The sequence below is a fragment of the Mytilus edulis genome, chromosome 6 (assembly GCF_963676685.1).
Source record: "Mytilus edulis chromosome 6, xbMytEdul2.2, whole genome shotgun sequence".
NCBI lineage: Eukaryota > Metazoa > Mollusca > Bivalvia > Mytilida > Mytilidae > Mytilus > Mytilus edulis.
The window spans coordinates 85,025,386-85,048,544 of NC_092349.1; the positions used below are offsets into that span (position 1 = coordinate 85,025,386).

The window sequence follows — 23,159 nt, forward strand, 5'->3', positions numbered from 1 at the left end:
AACTAACACATTAAGGCAATGATGTTTTATTTTATAGTCATATTACATCCCTGAAGTCAGAAGTACCAAGAAGTGAGTTAATCTGCATGTTGGCTGTACCTGCTGCCTACACCATTCATGATTTACTCAACTTTACAGCAGCAGTTCAGTGAGTAGTTTGTACTGTAAGGTGACAAATTTTCACTAGTGTTTTATTTTTGCTAATTTCGAGATTAAGTAAAAATTTTGGCTCACATACATTTTATCTTGATTGAAGATAATTAGAATCAAAAACAAGAAATATACACATAACAACAACAACAACAATACTTTATTTTAAGAGGGTTACACAGTTAGCTATATAACTAATCTTCCCTGAGGCCCTCGACATGAGAAATCAAACAAAATGCAAACATATACATTGCATACATTAGTATAAAAAGTCAAGTATGATAATAATGTTCTATACAACTTGATAAAATGTGATGACAAAAATAAACATGATGACATGATCAGTAGCTGATGCAAAAGTAAGCTGATTTGGTCATGTCCGTCTGGCAGTGTTCATCTGACCTTTACTTAGTTTTCCTTTGGTCAATATTAATGTTTGTGGTTAAATTTGTTTCTCAGCTACTACATAAGTGCATAAAATGACTGTATGGTGTATTTGTCTGTCTGGTAGGGTTTATCTGAGCTTGACCTGATTTAAATGATAATTTGAGGTTTATGTTAAACTTTTAGTAAAACATGAGTTATCTGAAATACTTTCAAAATAAATTCAATCATAATCAATGAATCAGGCTTCTCATTTCAGAGTGTGCACTCTTACAATTAAATTGAGCTATTTATCTATAGTTTTATAAAACACCTTTTTCAGTGAAGGAATAGAATACCTAAGAATTGTCAGAGACAGTACTCCAAATCAGTATATGGTATTGGTGAAGTTCAGAACACAGGTAACTTATAATATTGACCTATTCTATAGATCAAACAAATTATTGGTACATGGGCTAGAATAAATTTGTTATTTTTCATAAATGATTTCTCCAGTGTATCTACGTACTGTAAAGTGTAAACCCACTTAATTTTTCAAGCCGTTTATTTTTCGTGACTTTCACAAGAAGAAAAATAAAGCAAATACAAATAGCAGGAATTACACAAAACAATTGGATCTTTCCTAACTACATCAGATATATTTAAAACTTGTACAATTAAATTGCTGTGAAATGGACTAGAAAGGTCTTAAAAAAAAGAATATATACACAAAAATAAGATGGTTTACAGCATATATATTTAAGGTTTTGTAAAAACTTGATAACTAGAAAAAATAATTTAAAAGAGAAATGAAGTGAATCACTGAATATGATCAGAGTTTTCTTTTCTCATGTTTACTTACATCATAATTTACATCTGAGTTAGATCTTTAGTATTGAGGATCTTAATTTTTTTATGTAATTGCACCTGTATATATGCTCCATGTGCTTTTTGTTAACAGGAAATTACAATGTAATTTAAATGCTGGGAAATGTATTGATGTCACAGTAAATAAATCTGATATATCAAAGTGAAACTATTTTACTGTATCCTATACAAATGTCAGGATTAATTAAGCAGAGTTATCACAGAAGCTCGCCAAAATTTGAGACACCCAAAGTTGAAAAGTATATTGGTATATATGTCTAACCTGTAAGGAGTTAAAGGAAATAGCTAAAATCATGCTATAATTATTTAATTCATTCAAACACTACCTATGATTGTATTTTTTATGCCCCACCTACGATAGTAGAGGGGCATTATGTTTTCTGGTCTGTGCCTCTGTTCGTCCGTCCATCTGTGCCTTAGTTCGTTTGTCCATCTGTGCGTCCGTTCGCTTCAGGTTAAAGTTTTTGGTCAAGGTAGTTTTTGAAGAAGTTGAAGTCTAATCAAATTGAAACTTAGTACACTTGTTCCCTATGATATGATATTTCTAATTTTGATTCCAAATTAGAGTTTTGACCTCAATTTCACGGTCCACAGTGCGAGTGGGGCATCCGTGTACTTGGGACACATTCTTGTTCTTTGTGAGTTAGTTATACCTTTTGTATCTTCCAGAAACTAGCAGACGAATTCTTCAACACCTATAACAATGTAACATACAACTCAATTGAACCAGATATTTGTTTATTGACTTATGTGGCTAAAATGGAAACTTTAAAAGAAGAAGAGGTAACAATTAAACATTTAAGCAATAAATTTTAGCAGGTGTATTGATCCTCATTGTAGTACTGTGGATTCATTATTATTCGTTGGATACCAATTTTCATAGTTTTTGTCGGTACAGGTGAACCACTAATTTAAATGTTAAAGGAATCACAAATTTGCTATTTGGTTGTATACAGACTTAGACAAAACCACAAATCAAATATCCACGAAAATGCAAATATCCACGAAAATGCAAGATTTCCTGGATCCACAAAAATTGATACCCACGAAAATAATGAATCCACAGTATGTGATATGATTGTCTATGAAAATATAGATTCCTACACTGCAACAAGTGTATTACGATATTTCTCCACTCGAGACAGTTAAATTTTAGTATTTAAAGCGTGAGGCTTGCCGAGCTCTTTAAATAATAAAATTTAACTGTCGAGAGTGGAGAAATATCGTAATACACAAGTTATAGTGTCGGAATCTGTTTCTCTAATGCTTTTTATCGTTCTTTTTCAAAGATTTTCAGAAACTTGTGTTCTTTATATGCGACGTCATCAGGCATTGTCGCCTTTTTTCATGACGTCACAATAGGAAAATTCAGAAGAAAACAAAACATTTAGACGTCATAATAAAATTTCGACTAATCATTTGCCGAGAACAGATTTTTCACTAGTGAGGAGAAATATTTTTCTCACACCAGTCAGGAAATGTGAAAATAGTACAAAAATTAGAGAACAAGTATTCCATCAGATATGTTGGAGTTTTCTTCTGTCACAATTTCTTACCGGTATTCAGATAACTAGAAGAAAGAAAAATAATTTAATTGCATTGTAATCAAAAGAAGACAATTCAATTAGTTATAGATGGAGAATTAAATAATTTTCCAAACACCGATACAACTAATGGTAGATTTGCTGTTTGCAGTTTTGTATAATGATTCAGTAGTAAAAAGTGTTTGAAAATAATGCAGAAAGCAGTTTTTAGTGTGAAAATTTAACAAGACAATTAAATTAATGCTTTGACTGTTTCAGGAAGTAAGTTTACCTGTGCCAGGACTTACAGAATTACCCAACTGTCCTGTATGCTTAGAAAGAATGGTAAATATTACAATTGATAAATTAGGCTATACTGTAAAAGCAGACATTTTGGTCCAGAATTTGATTTGCTTTGTCTCATGTATGGATATTATCCAGAAAATTAAAATCCAAATGAGTATATACTCTTACAGAATATTACTTTTTCAATTGTAAACCAAGAAAATTGATCCTCATGTTATCAATTTTAGCCACAAAACAACAAAAAATTAACCCACAAAAATATAATTGTTTTACATTATTTGGAAGAAATGTAAACTTTGATTCTTAAGATTACACATAATAATTCTTTTCTTTTTCAAATGTTTACCCCTATATAGAGATCAAGCATCTTAAGAGTTTCATAGTTCAAATGACAATATTGAATTCTCATCTTTATTACAACCTTCTAACCAAGTGCTCCGCAGGGCGCAGCTTTATACGACCGCAGAGGTCGAACCCTGAACAGTTGGGGCAAGTATGGACAAAACATTCAAGCGTGATACAGCTCTGAATTTGGATTGTGATCAAAGGAGTATGTTCGATAAGGTCCTAAAATGGCCCACTTTTTTAGCGTAAATTTCAAATTCGGATTTATTGACCAATATCACGATAAATTATAGCTAATACATTGACTAGATAGGATATAAGCCATTTTGTTTAAAATTTTACGTTTCTGCGTTTCATTATGACGTCACAAGATGTACTCATATTGATTTTTCACGAAACAAGAATGTGTCCAAAGTACATGGATGCCCCACTCGCACTATTATTTTACATGTTCAATGGACCTTAAATTGGGTAAAAAATCTAATTTGGCATTAAATTAGAAAGATCACACCATAGGGAACACGTGTACTAAGTTTCAAGTTGATTGGACTTCAACTTCATCAAAAACTACCTTGACCAAAAACTTTAACCTGAAACTCACACTTTCATTTTCTATGTTCAGTGGACCGTGAAATTGGGGTCAACAATTTAACTTGACTGTAAAATTAGAAAGATCATATCATAAGGAACATGTGTACTAAGTTTCAAGTTGATTGGACTTCAGCTTCATCAGAAACTACCTTGACCAAAAACTTTAACCTGAAACTCACACTTTCATTTTCTATGTTCAGTGGACCGTGAAATTAGGGTCAAAAGTTTAATTTGACTGTAAAATTAGAAAGATCATATCATAAGGAGCATGTATACTAAGTTTGAAGTTGATTGGACTTCAGCTTCATCAAAAACTACCTTGACCAAAAACTTTAACCTGAAGCGGGACAGACGGACGGACGGACGGACCAGAAAACATAATGCCCCTCTACTATGGTAGGTGGGGCATAAAAATCAATGAAAATGGGTAAATTTCCAAAGATTATTTGACAGGAAACATAGAGCGCATACGTCGACAACAAAGATCTTTTAAAATAATGTTTGTGAAGACATTTAATATGTCTTATTTGAATTTTAAGCTTGTCGACGCCTGCGCTCTATGTTTCCTGGTCCTTTATTTGGTTGAAATCCCGCTGATTTTGTCAAATTTCACAAAAATCCCTTAACTTGACCGTTTTGGAATGTAAAAATCGTTGTGTTAGAATTAAACTTTGACAAAAACAGCTCTGTTTAACTTTTTCACATGTCTTTAGGGCAACTTAAAACAATTATTGTCTTGTAACCATGAACTTTATAATTGGGGCCAAATATGGCACTTACCGAACTTACTCCTTTTTGACATTACATGTTTTTTTTTACACAAAACAAATGTCAAGATTTTACAAATCAATTAAAGATTTCTTCTTCAAACTTTTTAAATCTAAAATTAAATAGTTGACACAGCATAGGTTTCTGACACAGAATGAATGTGGTCTAATGAACTTAAAATATTTTTTTTGCCTTTGAGCAATTCACTATGCTGTTGAATATTAATCCTCTCAAAAAAATGTTTGAAGAAATTTTCTTTTTATTTATGAAATCTGAAATGAGAAAAATTTAAACCCCCCCCCTTTTTTTTCACATCCCCGTTTCCCTTTTTCCAAAACTGATATCAATTCAAATTTCTAATGGAGTTTGCAACAATAACTACTCTTTTAAATACATCATAAGATATTAAAATGTAAAATAAAGTGCTTGTTATCACTGAATGGTAAAGATTGGTTGGTAGTAAAAGTGAATATACATTGTTTATTGTATAAAACAATAAGAAAAACTTCATCAGCAACATTTTATATTGGCAAATTTCCAATGAAGTTATTTACATAAAGTTATTGGCAAATAAAAATAGAAAATGACATCATAGTCATGTCTGGCAAATGTCCAACATACATTATCTAAAAACATTTTAGATAAGATAAGGAAAAAAAGCTTCATCAGCAACATTTTATATTGGCAAATTTCCAATGAAGTTATTTACATAAAGTTATTGGCAAATAAAAATAGAAAATGACATCATAGTCATGTCTGGCAAATTTCCAACATATATTATCAACTTCTATTCTATACATTTTATTTGGGCGGGTTGTTGTCTCTTTGACACATTCCCCATTTCCATTCTCAATTTTAAAGAAAGATAACTCCAATTGAAAATTAATTGCTATTGCACAATATTGTGCAATTAGATATTTCTTGCTATTGTGCAATACTGTGCAATTGAAAATTTGTTGCTATTGCACAATACTTGATATGGAATCCTGATTTGGACCAACTTGAAAACTGGGCCCATAATCAAAAATCAAAGTACATATTTAGATAAAGCATATCAAATAAGCCCAAGAATTTAATTTTTGTTAAAATCAAACTTAGTTTAATTTTGGACCATTTGGACCTTAATGTAGACCATTTGAAAACTGGACCAAAAATTAAGAATCTACATACACAGTTAGATTTGGCATATCAAAGAACCCATTTATTCAATTTTTGATGAACAAAGTTTAATTTTGGACCCCCATTTGGACCAACTTGAAAACTAGGCCAATAATTAAAAATCTAAGTACATTTCTAAATTCAGCATATCAAACAACCCCCAGGATTCAATTTTTGTTAAAATCAAACTAAGTTTAATTTTGGACCCTTTGGACCTTAATGTAGACCAATTTGAAAACGGGACCAAAAATTAAGAATCTGCATACACAGTTAGATTCGGCATACCAAAGAACCCCAATTATTCAATTTTTGATGAAATCAAACAAAGTTTAATTTGGACCCTTTGGGCCCTTTATTCCTAAACTGTTGGGACCAAAACTCCCAAAATCAATACCAACCTTCCTTTTATGGTCATAAACCTTGTGTTTAAATTTCATAGATTTCTATTTACTTAAACTAAAGTTATTGTGCGAAAACCAAGAATAATGCTTATTTGGGCCCTTTTTTTGCCCCTAATTCCTAAACTGTTGGAACCAAAACTCCCAAAATCAATCCCAACCTTTCTTTTGTGGTCATAAACCTTGTGTCAAAATTTCATAGATTTCTATTAACTTAAACTAAAGTTATAGTGCGAAAACCAAGAAAATGCTTATTTGGGCCCTTTTTGGCCCCTTATTCCTAAAATGTTGGGACCAAAACTCCCAAAATCAATCCCAACCTTCCTTTTGTGGTCATAAACCTTATGTTAAAATTTCATAGATTTCTATTCACTTTTACTAAAGTTAGAGTGCGAAAACTAAAAGTATTCGGACGACGACGACGACTACGACGCCAACGTGATAGCAATATACGACGAAAAAATTTTCAAATTTTGCGGTCGTATAAAAAGATAGAGAGAAAATCGAAGTCTTTTAAAGATTTTTTGACATTTGTTTGCTATTTATATATTCAGAAAAGTACAAAAAAAAGATTCATGATCTTGTGAAAAAGAGAAAAAAACTGATGTAAATTCTGATTTTTTTTTTTTATATCTATTAAACAGGATGAGTCTGTAGATGGAATATTAACAATCCTGTGTAACCATGCTTTCCATATGAAATGTTTGGCACAGTGGGGTGATACCAGGTAAGAATTCATTGTAGTGACGTACTCCATATTAAATGTTTGGCCAGACAGCAGCAAATGTACCATACAATGTATGAATGACTTGAGAATCTCTGTTGCTCTGATAAAATCATTTTATTATGATATGGTCTTATTTCTATTTTAGTTGTCCTGTGTGTAGATATATACAGACACCTGAAGAAGTGGTAGACAACAGATGTATGACCTGTGGATCACAAGAGGTTTGCTATAGTAATTAAAATACTTGTAGTTCAAATGTATCATTTCAAATTTAAGACAACAGATTGTCAAATTGTTAAATTGAGAATGGAAAATATGGAGTGTTAAAGGGACTACCGGTACAAGTGACCAAAGAGAAAACAGCCGGAAAATCCCACATCTTGAGACAGGCTTCAGCTGGCCCCTAAACATGTAAAAAATGTGTACAAGTTCAGCGAAAATTGACATCATACTAAACTCCAAAACATAATCAAAGTGCTGGACAGCACCTCTGGAAAGTTTGCAACTGTAGCTGCTTATTATTCCAAAAAGGTTATTGACGTGTATTATTTTAAAAATGTATTTCATCACAGCTTGGATGTTTTAAACTAAACCATTGTCTCGTCAGTATTTATCAAAAATAACTTTTTTTCATGTTTGTCATAAAAAGTTTTGATATTTTCTGTTGCAACCTAAAACTGTAGATCTAAAATATTGAAATATACAGAAAGCTCTGTTAATTTCTTTTTAAGTACCCATGCCATGTCAACATCAAGGGCCTGTGAATTAGTATTTTTCTATTGGTTTAGATCCTTCATATTTGTTTTTAGTAAATTAACACGTAAGTTTTTTTGTTTGAATTGCTCCACATATTTCCTATCGGGGCCTTTTATAGCTTTCTACATGTATATGGTACAAATATTTCTCATTATTGACGACCATATGGTGGCCTATAGTTATTTACACATTTTCCTCCTTTGAACTCTTTTAGATAACATCATTGGTTCTTTGCAAAAAATACCGCATTCTTTTTTATAAATAAGACAGTAACAGTAACTTAAATCAATACAACTGTAATGAAAGTGAATTTATATTAAAGGCTTTTATCAAAAATAGGGAACGTGTCCATGGGACACAAATGATGCCCCCGCTAGCATTAATGTTATAAAGGGTCACAACTCAAGAACTGTAAATGTGACGCTACCAAAATGTGTACTTGATCTGAGTTATAGGGTAATAAGCATTGTGTATATACATTCTAATTACACAGTATTGCGCAATAGATTTGTAAGATCTTGACATTTGTTTTGTGTCAGAAACCTATATATTAAGTCAAAAATTTGATCGCAATCCAAATTCAGAATTATATATCAAGCTCGAATGTTGTGTCCATACTTGCCCCAACTGTTCAGGGTCTCGACCTCTGCGGTCGTATAAAGATGTGCCAAGCGGAGCATCTAGTTCCATTTGTAACAAGGCACAACCCTAGAACAGTTAAAATAACTCCACCAAAATTCAAACTTGAACTTTGTTTTATTGTTAAAAGTATTACAATGTATAAGTTTCATAACATTTGGTTGAGCGAACTAAAGTTAGATAACTGAAACGAAAATATTCAGCAATTTTTTACATATGTAAAGGGGCATAACTCTAAAATGGTATAACTATCGCCACCAAATTCAAACTTGATCAGTGTTTGTGGTAATGATCATTGTGTATAAGATTCATAGCATTTGGTTAAGACAAACTAAAGTTAGAGAACAGAAACTAAAATTTCCAGCATCTTTCCTATTTGTAAAGTAGCATAAAATGCTAGAATGGTAAAAGTGACGCAACTAAAATTCAAACTTGACTTATGAATTGTGGTTATAATCATTGCGTATAAGTTTAATACAATTTGGTTCAAGCAAACTAAAGAACGATGTTTAGACAAAAACAATGCATTTTTTAATTTTTTTTTAATCAAAGCGAGTATTTACCTTTAATCGTCCTTGGCGTGAGACGTTAGACATATAATATAATTATCGAGTATTTTATATTCTTTCACCTGTGTTTCACTTTTCAATTATCCGACGGCTTGGTCAAAATGTCAACTTGTTCGCGCATTTTAATCAGTCATTCCCGATTCTTTCGATACACTCGGGATTTTACCACGTTTACGTACGTACATATAGTAAACAGGTAAAAGTAGAGCGGGAAAATGAAAACGTAATCTCGCGTAGATTTCTTGTGATTTTCTCTTCAGCGCATGGCAGATCCGCGAAGTAGTGTTTGTGATACTCATTTTTTAAAATGAATATACATGTCGTTCTGAATCGTCGGTGAACATTCATTTCTTTTTTATTCAAGCTGTAATCTTTTCATTCAAAACAGTAGTTACTCAAAATTTTAAAAGAATCTCTCAAGAATCAGAACTCAAACACTAGTACTACACCATCTCGGAGCAGAATATATTGCGATAATCTGTCAACCGGAAGTTTGAGGCCGACGCCTAAGGAAAGTAGCAATAGCAAGCTATAGCAAACTTTCCAAAAATGAACTAAAATCATGCAAGACTAACAAAGGCCAGAAGCTCCTGACTGGGCACAGGCACAAACATGTGACGGGGTGAAACATGTTTCTTGGGGAAAGAAATGATACTAAGCCTCAGAATTGTCACCGGTAATAAAATGATATGTTCAGGTTTACCTTTTAAGAAGAAGTTTAAAGGTCCCATAGAATAAACTCTGCAGAGTAATTTTTCAATGGAAACGCTCAACGTGTAAAATTTGAAATGGACAGGTTAACACTAAATGATTCTGAGCCAAAGTTTCAATTCTTTTGCAATGAAAATAATCTTTAAAAATGTAAACAGACATCAAATGAAGTTAAGTAGATGGAAAAATAGGCATTTTTTTTAAAAGAAACATACAGTTGATTGATCATTATATATGCATGGTATACCAATCTCTATGGATTTCTTGGGTAAAGGTTAACCTTTAATTTATATTCTGAAAGAAGTATAAATTTTCAATAGACTTGTATGCATATTTTCCCAAATGGTGGGAAATAAATGAATGCACAGTACAATATTAAATAGAAAAACATATGTAGTATTTCTGCTAAATGACAATTACTGTAAGATCTAGAGTTTGTTTTTACAGTTTTAGTTTTTTTTTCAGAGTTTATGGATATGTTTGATTTGTGGAAATATTGGCTGTGGTAGATATACTGGACAACATGCACACAGGTAAAAATATGTCTATGGAGGTTTATAAAAGAGGGGCAAAAGATACCAAAGGGAAATACAAACTCATAAAACAAAAAAATAAACTGACAATGCCATGGGTAAAAAATAAAATGACAAACAGACAAACAATGGTACACAAGACACAACATAAAAAACTAAAGACAAAGCAACATGAACCACACTAAAAACTGAATATGATCTGATGTGTTCCAGATGGGTGTAGATGCTTCTCCACATGTGGGCACCTGTATGGTTACTCATGTTAGTATGAACCTTGTAACACATCTTATGCAGTAGGTCACATGTGTGTAACATATGGATAGTTTTATAAATCCAATAAACCTAAATAAGTTAAAAACAAACAAACTTAAATGATATTAAATCAGTCTCATTTCTTTTTTTTTGCAATCTTACTTAACAAAGCAGGTGAATTTTCATAATAATAGAGATTATCCCATTAATAATGCCACATTTCTTGATATGAAAAGAGAGACTACTGTAAATTCAGAACTTATTGCATGAATTTATTATTCAAACTTTGAAGAATGGTAATAAAGTTAATTATTGCAGTATCTGGAAAATATGTATGCAGATATCAGAATTTGATTTCTTATTATTGCCTAGTCACATGATTCACAATAATTAAAACCTCACAATAACTTCTGAATTTACAGTATAATATTTTCACACACTAAAAATTCTTGTTGCAGTCATTTTGTAGAAACACAGCATACTTATTCTATGCAGCTTGGTAACAATCGTGTGTGGGATTACGCTGGAGATAACTATGTCCATAGATTAGTACAGAACAAAGGAGATGGTAAACTAGTGGAGGTAGATGAAGGAGGGCGGGTAGTACATGAAGAGAAAGTAGATTCTCTAGCTTTAGAGGTAAATTTAAGTGAGCTTACACACATGAAATTGAAATCTGTATTTTATAATGTTTATGGAACATGGATTCCATACTTGCCAAATGGCATTTTATTTTGAACTTGATTGAAAGGAGTAAAAAAAAGAATACTATTTACAATTGTAAATGAAGGATTAATTGTTTTTAAGGTCAATTTTTTTGTTTACAGTGAAATAACTCTGCATGAACTTAATTGAACAAAATATTGTATTCACATTTTGAAAGCAAATTTAACAGAAAGAAGAATATTATGCAAATGTGCCCATTTATATAGCCAAAACCTTATTACCAGAATGGGTTTGTAATGTTTAGAAGTTGTAGTTTTACATATGTAAAATGTCCTTAGTGTGTGCTTTTACTTTTTAACAATTTCCTTGAATGTTACTTTGATGATTTCAGTACACCTACCTCCTAACAAGTCAGCTAGAATCACAACGACTTTACTTTGAAGAAAAGATGAATCAGATAGAAGAAAATGGAAAACTTACGGTGAGGTTAATGTCAGAGAAGGAATAACTCCATGATGTATCATATATCTTGTCATCATTAAAAAGTTTATGTAATTGAGAAATAATTTATTTTGATAAATATATCTGTGAATGCTGTATTTCTGTTTGATACTATCATACAGACAGTTGAATTTGACTGTAAGCAGAATTACTGGCTATAATATAAAAAAAAGTTATAAAATACTGTATAAATGGACATTTTTGCTGAGGATAAGATTAATGTCTTTTCCCATTTACTGTTCCGTAGTTATGATAGATTGGAAAATAACACTTTCTGTCAATTTGGCAGCTTATTTCTTCTTTAGATTTTTAATCAAGATTTTGTTTGATTTTATATTGACAGGCACAAGAGTTGGATCACAGATTACAAAAGGAAAGGGAAATAAATAAGGATATACAATTAAAACTACGGGAAACAGAGAAAGATAAACACAGCATGGACAAGAAATGTAATCATGTAAGTCTAATTATGTTTTACTCGTTTCTTACTAGACAAAGATTGTTTAAGATATCTAACGATTGTGTTATAGTAACAGTTTATTAGCTTTAGAAAACTTTAATGGTATTCTTTTTTGTCACACTCTGAGTTAGGCAAAATGCTGGATTTCAACGCTTTTAACAAACCTGTGAATAAAGTAGTGAAAAGCTGGACATAAAAACTGCTTGTAATAGATCATTGATATTTAGTGTTTACTAACTAAAATAGTTTGATTGGATCTTCTAGTGATAATCAATGATATATTGTCTAAAGGTGTGTTATTAACAGTTCATATCAGTTTGACAAATATTTCAAGACCCTGCTCCCTAGGTCATGATGTCAAAGCCTACAACATTGACATTCCCTAGGATGGTCATAATAAATCTATTATCAATGGTATTTCAAACTTGAAGATGTTTCGATGCTTCATCTCATTTCAGGGCTATTGCCTGTTCATGAGAAACTCCCTCTAGTTTGATGAACCTTTGATAATCTGACTTGTACAAAAAAAAATTCACCATTCAAAATGGGAATTCCTTTCCCACTGACACAAAAAAAAGTTTGATCACTTTCCTTCAAACACAAAAAATAACATCTACATAATCAAAAAACACACACTAACATGAGCTTACATCCATTTTGTATGTTGTTGGTCTTGGTCAAGGTTTTGATTCAAAAAACATGTTTTCAAATGTTTCTGTTTTCTTTTTTAGCTGCATTCAAGGTTAACAAAAGTTTTATCCGAGTTACAAGAGGAAAAACAGATGAATAAATGTTTACTGGAAAACCAACAAGTGTGGCAGAAAAAAGTTCTAACTTTAGAATCTCAAGTTAAGGATCTAACATGTACAAAAGAAAAGGTAAAAATGTGCTCAGTAAAAAACCTGATCAATTTATTATAGCAACATAAAAAAGAAAATAAAATGACCAATATTTTACTGATAAGTTAATTGATAAAAAAGTTATGTTGATGTCCACCTCAATAACCTGTCAGTTATAAAAAATTATAATATACTAAAAGGTTAAAAAATTGTCCATAGAAACTGAGTGAAAGGAAACAGAATTGTATGTGTGTAATTTTAAACTTGCAGCATATGCAAAAAACAGTTTTTTTCTCGCCTTGACAGAGTCAAAAAGCGAGACATAGGAATGCTGTTTCCGGCTTTGGCGATGGCGTCAACAATGTATTAGTTTGTGATTAGGTCTAGTTTATGGTGAACCACAAGTGATAGGTCAATCATATTTGTTATGCAGTTGTATAAGCATTGGCACATCTCATTTCCATGGAGATCATTTGGCCCTGCCCCCTCAGTCATGGTCTATTGACTTCAAAACTTTTGCTTATTTTACATGTATTAGTTCGTGATTAGCTCAGTTTATGGGGAACCACAAGTGGTAGGTCCATGATATTTGATTTGCAGTGGTATAAGCATTGGCATATCTTATTTCCATGGAGATATTTTGGCCCTGCCCCTTAGTCATGGTCTATTGACTTTGAAATTTTTTCGAAGTTATCATGTATTAGTTTGTGATTAGGTCAGTTCAAGGGGAACCATTAGTGGTAGGCCAATATTTATTGGTATTCAGTTGTATAAGCATTGGCACATCTCATTTCCATGGAGAATATTTGGCCTCGCCCCTCAGTCAGTCTAATGACTTTGAAACTTATCTTAGCTTACATGTATTAGTTTATGATTAGACCAGTTTAAGATGAACTGCTTATGTTAAGTCAATGATATTTGGTATGCAAATTTATTGGCATTTGCAAGTATTGTTTCCATGGAGATTATATAGCCCCACCCCCTCTTCATGGTTCATTGACTTTGAAACTTTTACATAGTTTACAAGTTAATGTTTGTATTTAGGTTTTGGGAACGACTTATAATAGGTCTGTCACCGTCATGGTATTTGGTATGCAGTTGTATTACCATTGGCACATCTCAATTACAGGAAGTCTTTTTCTAACTGTCCGTCAATGAATGAATGAATGTATGAATGAACGTAGTAAATATATAGTTCACACAACATATAGTGTAGTACTATATATAACTGTACTCAAATAAATAGCTACATTGACATTTCTTTAGGATTTTTTTGTATCTTCAGGTTTCTGTCTAAGTGACAGATACCACACATTTCTTTTTATTCAAATTGATACTGTCTTCTTTATTGACTGACTTAATTGGAATTTTATTACAGGAAATAAATGAGTTAAGAGAACAGTTACGTGATGTAATGTTTTACTTAGAAGCTCAACAGAAATTATCTAGTGCTACAGAAATATCCCAGGAAGAAATACAAGACGGTAAAATAACACTTGGTGCTTCTGGGAACACACCATCACCCATATCTAGACGAGGAAGGAAAAAAGATAGATAATTGTTACTTTCATTTTGTTTTTTATTATTTATTTATACTTGTTGTAAGAAGGGAGCATTGTAATAATAATTATTTGTTGTAAATTGTTAAATTTCTATATTTTCAAACAAAATGTTGGAAAAACTCATAGATATTTTATTAAAAAATATTGAAAGGTGAAACTTGTTATGAAGGGGAAAGTACTGGTATTACATTGACAGCTTTATAATATGATATAAGTTCAAAAAAAATATTTTATTTAGTAGTAGAACAATTGCTTTTATTTACACCTGATCATAATAACATATTCTACAAACTAAATCTAATTAGCAAATCACATTGGAATTCTTTATAGACTGTCTATTTCTTGCCTATACATAATTTACTGGTCCAATAATTAACAATTGTACAAAGATTTGATGATAAGACTTTTTTCAGTTCTTGTAATTTTTCACATTTATACAACATTGTATTAGAAAAATGAGCAGGAATTGAAATTAATTGTTGATTATCAATATCACAGTTTTTGAAAATGCACAAGAAATATTGAATTTTCGATTATTAATTTTTGTATGTTATCCAGGAAATAGCTTATTATATTAGGCTGTTGCATTATTCACTTTCATTGTCCTAACCATTCATGATATATTTGCCACTGGACATTAAGCAACCAACAATCAATCATACATATCATACATAATATGATTATTGATAATTGCTTAAAAATATGACAAAAGAGTCCAATTATTATATTGTGATATCAAAATTTATTAGAAACTTTAATGGTATGTTTTTAGTATTTGCTATCTTTAGAGCTTGGAAAATGTAAATAGAATTATTAATTTTGTACACAGAACATAGGTCATCAACATATTTTTAATATCACTAAGTCTGACATGTAATCATACAACATAATCATTGGATTATTCTCATATCTGAAGTGTCTACAATTTCCATTATTTTAGCATCTTCATGATTTTTTTTAAGTTACATATTGAAAATATTTATCTTCAAGTTTTAGCTATTTCTGTTATACAGCATAATCTCTTTTCCTTTGTAAATCATATGAAAAAAAAATGCCAAAATATTGTGGACTTTAGTTCTGTTCTTATTTTTGACTCCTAGTGCCCAGTCAAGGCCCATCTTTTTGAAAGTCCTTGATCTGTCTTTGTGAAAAATGTTCTTACATATTCAACCTTGGTAATTCCCCACTATTACTGTAATAAAATAAAACAACAGAATACATTTCATTTCAATTAAAGAAAATAGAAAGCAATCATTGATCAACCAACTAACTATCAGAGAAAAACCAAAAAACCTTCATTACGCCTGTTTTAATGGATAGTTGATTGGTATGACAGGTACATGAGGAATGATTTATGTGTATTAATGCTATAAATGTCAAGTGCAATTCATCTGTGATAAAGTATCATGTAAAAAATAAAATATTTGAAAATAAAACTTCCTTACTTGATTCCTTATTAGACAGCCTGAACTACAGGATCATGTTAGCCTTCTTGTGACTTAAACCTTATCAACTCAATCCCCATTATTGGTAGAAGAGACAAAATACAGGGAAGGTTATAATGCCAAAATTCGACATACTGGGAAAACATGTATTTTCCGCTTCTGTATAATGTTGTTAGTCAAGGTAGTTTTTGATGAAGTTGAAGTTCTATCAACTTGAAACTTAGTATACATGTTCCCTATGATATTATCTTTCTAATTTTATTTACAAATTATAGTTCCGTTCAACTGAACATAGAAAATTACAGTGTGAGGGGCATCTTTGTATACTATGGACACATTCATGTTTGTACAATTTTTGCCTCACCTTCAAAGAAAGTCTCAGAATGCAGAACATATGGATTAAAATTTGGCTGCATCGTAATATATTTGTAACAAGCTTTATATTCAGAAGGTAGAAGATAGGATGCCTCATACCTTGTATACAAAATCCTTATGTTAATTGGTTTCCATCTATATGATGTGCATTGCCCTTGACCTCATTTTCATGGTTAAGTGACTACATGAAAAAAAAATTGTCAGGTGAAATACTTCTAATCAGTTCAGCCAACTTTTCATGACGCCAAATGTGGTAGATTTTGCCAAATTTGTAAAGATCAAAGAGAAAAAAACAATAGATCCAAGGAAAATGTGTGAAATTTGGAAGCCCTGAATTATGAGTATGTGGATCAGTGATCAAGATGAAAGTGACATGCATATGGTAAATCCATATCCAAAATACCAGCAGCATAAGGTCAACTATATTCTGTGTATGGAATGATTGTAAGATGTCCATGTTTGTATGCAAGGTTTCATATGACCTTGACCTCATTTCAATGGGTCATTGATCAGTATTTAGATTTATTTTATAGTTTGTTATATTTCTCAGGTACTACATGTATTAGTGATTTGATCACTTTATTTGGTCTATAAAATGATTGTAAGATGTACCTGTATATTTGGTATGGTTGATCTTAGTGACCTCATTTTCATAGAACATTGATGTTGTTTATGTGATTCTTGTAGTAAAACCTTCATATTACAGACGACTTTCAGCATGAATTTAATGATAAGTTAAACAGGCTGCCTCAAAGTTTATATGATACATATAACCAGATGCTCCGCAGGGCGTAGCTTTATACGACCGCAGAGGTTGAACCCTGAACGGTTAGGGCAAGTATGGACACAACATTCAAGCTGGATTCAGCTCTAAATTTGGATTGTGATTAAATAGTTGACACAGCATAGGTTTCTGACACAGAATGAATGTGTTCTAATGAACTTAAAATTTTTGTTTCTCTTAGAGCAATTCACTATGCTGTTGAATATTAATCCTCTCAAAAAAATGTTTGAAGAAATTTTCTTTTTTATTTATGAAATTTCAAATGAGAAAAATTGAACCCAATTTTTTTAATCACATCCCCCTTTCCCTTATTCCAAAACTAATCTCAATTAAAATTTCTAATGGAGTTTGCAACAATAACTACTCATTTAAATACATCATAAAATATTAAGATGTAAAAAACTGCTTGTTATCACTGAATGGTAAAGATTATTTTAATTTATCAGTTGGTAGTAAAAAGTGAATATACATTGTATATTGTATATAACAAAGATTTAAGTTGATTCTGGACAAAGAAAGATAACTCCAATTAAAAAAAAATCTTGCTATTGCACAATATTTTGCAATTAGATATTTCTTGCTTACTATTCTGGACAAAGAAAGATAACTCTTATTAAAAAAAAATTGATATTTCACAATATTGTGCAATTAGATATTTCTTGCCATTGCGCAATACTGTGCAATTGAAAAGACTTGCTATTGCACAATACTTAATATAATAATTTTAGATCCTGATTTGGACCAACTTGAAAACTGGGCCCATAATAAAAAATCTAAGTACATTTTTGGATTCAGCATATCAAAGAACTTCAAGATTTCAATTTTTGTTAAAATCAGACTAAGTTTAATTTTGGACCCTTTGGACTTTAGTGTAGACCAATTTGAAAACAGGACCAAAAATGAAGAATCTACATACACAGTTAGATTTGGTATATCAAAGAACCCCATTTATTCAATTTTTGATGAAATCAAACAAAGTTTAATTTTGGACCCCGATTTGGACCAACTTGAAAACTGGGCCAATAATCAAGAATCTAAGTACATTTTTAGATTCAGCATATCAAAGAACCTAACTGATTCATTTTTTGTCAAAATCAAACTAAGTTTAATTTTGGACCCTTTGGACCTTAATGTAGACCAATTTGAAAACGGGACCAAAAGTTAAGAATCTACATACACAGTCATGACAGTTAGATTCAGCATATCAAAGAACCCCAATTATTCAATTTTGATGAAATCAAACAAAAGTTTAATTTTGGACCCTTTGGGCCCCTTATTATGTTGGGACCAAAACTCCCAAAATCAAACCCAACCTTTCTTTTATGGTCATAAACCTTGTGTTTAAATTTCATAGATTTCTATTTACTTATACTAACATTATGGTGCGAAAACCAAGAAAAATGCTTATTTGGGTCCCTTTTTGGCCCCTAATTCCTAAACTGTTGGGACCTAAACTCCCAAAATCAATACCAACCTTCCTTTTGTAGTCATTAACATTGTGTTTAAATTTCATAGATTTCTATTAACTTAAACTAAAGTTATAGTGCGAAAACCAAGAAAATGCTTATTTGGGCCCTTTTTGGCCCCTAATTCCTAAAATGTTGGGACCAAAACTCCCAAAATCAATACCAACCTTCCTTTTGTGGTCATAAACCTTGTGTTAAAATTTCATAGATTTCCATTCACTTTTACTAAAGTTAGAGTGCGAAAACTAAAAGTATTCGGACGCCGGACGACGACGACGACGACGACGCCGACGCCAACGTGATAGCAATATACGACGAAATTTTTTTCAAAATTTGCGGTCGTATAAAAATAATGAGCTGTGGTATGATTGCCAACGAGACAACCAAAGTTCAAATGAAGTGGATAAAAACAATTATAGGCAAATGTAGTACTTGTTACCGTTGTATTAGCATGGCACATCTCATTTCCATCCATACGCCGGTCATGTACTATTGACTTTGAAACTTTTGCATATTTTAAGTGTATGTGAATATGTCCGTTAAAGTATGATAAAATATGATTAAATTTACCTGCATTAGCATATCTCATATCCATGTAGATTGTTGACTGAAACTTTTGCAGATTATATATTTAAGTTTGTGATTTAAGGTCTGTTTTAGGGGAACCTCTCATGGCAAGTCTGATATTTGCTATGTAGTTGTAATTAGTAATAGCTCATTTAATTTTATATTATATGGCCATCATCATAGTCATAGTTCGACTTTGGAATTTTACAGATATATAAGATGTGGTATGAGTGTCAATGAGACAACTCTCCAACCAATTCACAATTTATGTTTACATATACACGGCTGGTAATCTACACACGCAGAACATTTGGTTCTGCAATGAAAACAGTGAGAGGATTTTCCGGTTGTGCTTGAATGGAGTAATTGTCACCGCTTCAAAAGGTATGTACATTTCTAAATCTCAATTTTCTTATTCAACTGATCAAAATATTAAAAATCGGAGAATGCTATGCTGTGGTGAATACTTTAACGAAGAGATACATGTATCATTTACTGTTGTACGTAGAGTTGAACTCCTACAAAATCAGTTGTCCCACAAGAAATTGCCTAAAAAACTGACATTTCAATTTTGAAATGGTTCTATTTACAGACCTACAAGTTTAAATTTAGTTTTATTTTCGGGCAATGGGTATGAATGTTGTTTTTGGCGGCGTGTGCGCTGTCCTGTGTTGATAGACGTCTTAATAATTCCAAAAACAACATTTTTTCATGAAGTCATGCGTGAGGGGATCGGTTCTGATTGAGGACATCGTGAATGCGTGAGGGGAAGTACAAACATTTTTTTTAATCTTTGGCTTTGTGACTTTTGTTGACTCAATAAATGTGATCAAATCAATGCTGATTAAAAAGCACAGATTTATCCTTATACTTTAATAGATGTAAACTGATCACTGATTCAATGAAATAAACCTATTAATTATTTGTTCAATTTCAGAAAATGCCATTGTTCAAAGGAAAAAGGAAAACAGGACTGAAATTGACTCTCTACAAAAAGCCATAGAGATACAAGTTATCCTCGCCCTAGAAGCGAACTAAACCCTCTGGGAGTAGTCCTGTCGTCAAATATACGTCACAGAGATCACCACATATATCTAAGAAAATTATATCGCCGATGAAAACTTCGACACCTATTAGACGAAATCTGTTCGCCCAAAATCACGAAATATTCGAAACAACAAAGGCAGATATACAGAATTTATTATCCACAAACATCGATGTGGGCAAATAATCGGTCTAGTTTTTACTTGTAGCAAGAAAACAAAATCGTTGACAACATTTTTTGTCTTTATTCTTCGTGAAACATATTATTAAACCTAGGTTCCTACAATTATTTCAAAATCAAATCTCATAAACTTTTTTAAGCACACTCACATATGTGTTTTTTCATAAACAATGCAGCCAAATTTAAGTAAGTTTCAACGACTCATAGCTTGAATATAAAGAAATGATTTGTACCTCCCCTCACGCATTCACGGTGTCCTCAATCAGAACCGATCCCCTCACGCATGACTTAATGAAAAAATGTAGTTTTTGGAATTATTAAGACGTCTATCAACACAGGACAGCGCACACGCCGCCAAAATCAACATTCATACCCATTGCCCGAAAAAAAAACTAAATTTGAACTTGTAGGTTTGTAAATAGAACCATTTCAAAATTGAAATGTCAGTTTTTAAGGCAATTTATCGTGGGACAACTGATTTTGTAGGAGTTCAACTCTACGTACAACAGTAAATGATACATGTATCGCTTCGTTAAAGTATTCACCACAGCATAGCATTCTCCGATTTTTAATATTTTGATCAGTTGAATAAGAAAATTTAGATTTAGAAATGTACATACCTTTTGAAGCGATGACAATTACTCCACTCAAGCACAACCGGAAAATCCTCTCACGGTTTTCATTGCAGAACCAAATGTTCTGCGTGTGTAGATTACCAGCCGTGATATAAAAGTTTGTGATTGGTTCAGTTAATGGGCGAGTCAATGATAATTGGTATAGTCAGTGTACGAGCATTGATACATCTCATTTTAGTCATGTACCCCAAATAAACTTCATATCTAGTAAACCTGGACATTCTATATCCAGATATTTATTACCACAATGCACCTCTAACAAAATTCATGGATAACAACCATTTGTGTTGGTAACTCCTAGGTTATATATTTATAACCATAATTTATCCTTTACAAAATTCATGGTTAGCAAAACATGGATGTTCTACAAAAGATATGTATTTATACTATCATGTACCATTTACAAAACTCACGACTAGCAACCATCAATGTCCTAGGTCATATTTAATACTATCAAGTATGTCTTATAAAATTTATCATAGGCAAACTTGGATGTCCTATATTATTCCTTTATTTATACCATGTGTATTTCATTAATTTTGTACAATTATTTTCTTTAAGGCAACTGGTCAACATGTCATTTCAGGACCTAGTACATGATGCTATGCAGTACTGGTTTTGCTCATTGTTGAAGGATGTAGTGGTATAAATAGTTGCTTACTTGTCATTTGGTTGCTGGTGGAGTTGTCTCTTTGGAAATGTATTTTTAATTTTTAAACTGAATTTTCTATAGCACACTTTATGCCATTATGTACCACCATACAAAATTCATGATCACCAAACCTATTGTACCTAGATATCCAAGTCACAATAAACCTGGAACAAAATATTGGAGATCCTATGTCATATGTAGTACCATAAAGTACACCATACAAAATTCATGGCTACCAAACCTGGATTTACTAGATTTAAGATGTGGTCTTTACCTTGTAACCTCAGATGAAGAACTAGAAATCATAAATTATTTAACTATATTTGAAGCAGGTATAGGTAGGACCATTTTTTTTGCAGAAATGTCTGAACACTTATCACATTTTAATGGATCATTTTTGTAAAATTTTTAATTGTGACCAAAAACCAGCTTTACCAAAATTCAATATTCCACACAAATTTAACATAGGCTTCATGTAAGAAATTGTTCACATCTGAATGAAAATAAAGGGCATCTCAGATTTGAGACAATTTTAGACAAAAATTCTTCCAAGTCGTACAATGTTAATTTCAGAATAAAGACATTCATGGAACCTTCCAATTCATATTGCACCAAATAATTACACAACACAAGACGGAATTATGTACAATGTGTTTTATCTGGCCATTGTTAACACATCCTTCAATGTTTGTTTCTGGTAACTGTCCGCAACAATTGGCTTTTCCAGAATATATCAACAAGTTTACATTCACTATTTTTTAGAAGAGGAAAAAGACTTTCACAAGCATCAGGCCAGGATATTCAAATTCCGGGATGATGAACTGTCTCATAAGAACAAAATTACAGATAGACCAAATTCTGTGTGTCATTGGTCTCTGGTGAACAGTTGTTTCATTAGCAATCATATACCATCCCATTATTTTTATATTACGACAATATGCCCCAAACATCATTTCAGTTTATGTATCAGAAGTTTACCTAGGCAAAAGCAGTAATGTAAAATGTCCCGGAGATAAAAATAGAAAGCTAGTGGATGGAAACTCCATTGGATCATTGTGTCAAAGACAATTATACCACATCTCTAATATTTGACCATTTAAATATGTGTATTTTGTGACCTTGGCCTGCGAGATATTATGGCCCTGGAGTTTCATGCCACAACATGTATGAATTATCCATGTAGTAACTCACCAAATATGTAATAAAATTAAATGACAGACAGAAAGACAATTCCGATGCATCCTCTTAAATATTTGCACAAGTATAAACAAGGACAAATGTATCATAGTACAACATAAACAAAAA

General features: G+C 31.8%; 1 protein-coding gene across 1 annotated transcript in view; it reads left to right on the forward strand.

Annotated features, from left to right (window-relative positions):
* LOC139528743 (BRCA1-associated protein-like) overlaps window positions 1–16,141 on the forward strand; it is a 36,899-nt gene extending 20,758 nt beyond the window's left edge. Inside the window, exons 4-15 of the mRNA XM_071324888.1 lie at window positions 38–148; window positions 857–935; window positions 2,071–2,184; window positions 3,204–3,269; window positions 7,135–7,217; window positions 7,363–7,438; window positions 10,358–10,425; window positions 11,136–11,316; window positions 11,735–11,824; window positions 12,188–12,301; window positions 13,036–13,182; window positions 14,522–16,141. Of these exons, the coding sequence (XP_071180989.1) occupies window positions 38–148; window positions 857–935; window positions 2,071–2,184; window positions 3,204–3,269; window positions 7,135–7,217; window positions 7,363–7,438; window positions 10,358–10,425; window positions 11,136–11,316; window positions 11,735–11,824; window positions 12,188–12,301; window positions 13,036–13,182; window positions 14,522–14,701 (1,309 nt within the window). The 3' untranslated portion in view covers window positions 14,702–16,141. The remainder of the gene's footprint in view (window positions 1–37; window positions 149–856; window positions 936–2,070; window positions 2,185–3,203; window positions 3,270–7,134; window positions 7,218–7,362; window positions 7,439–10,357; window positions 10,426–11,135; window positions 11,317–11,734; window positions 11,825–12,187; window positions 12,302–13,035; window positions 13,183–14,521) is intronic.
* Window positions 16,142–23,159: the final 7,018 nt, after the last annotated feature.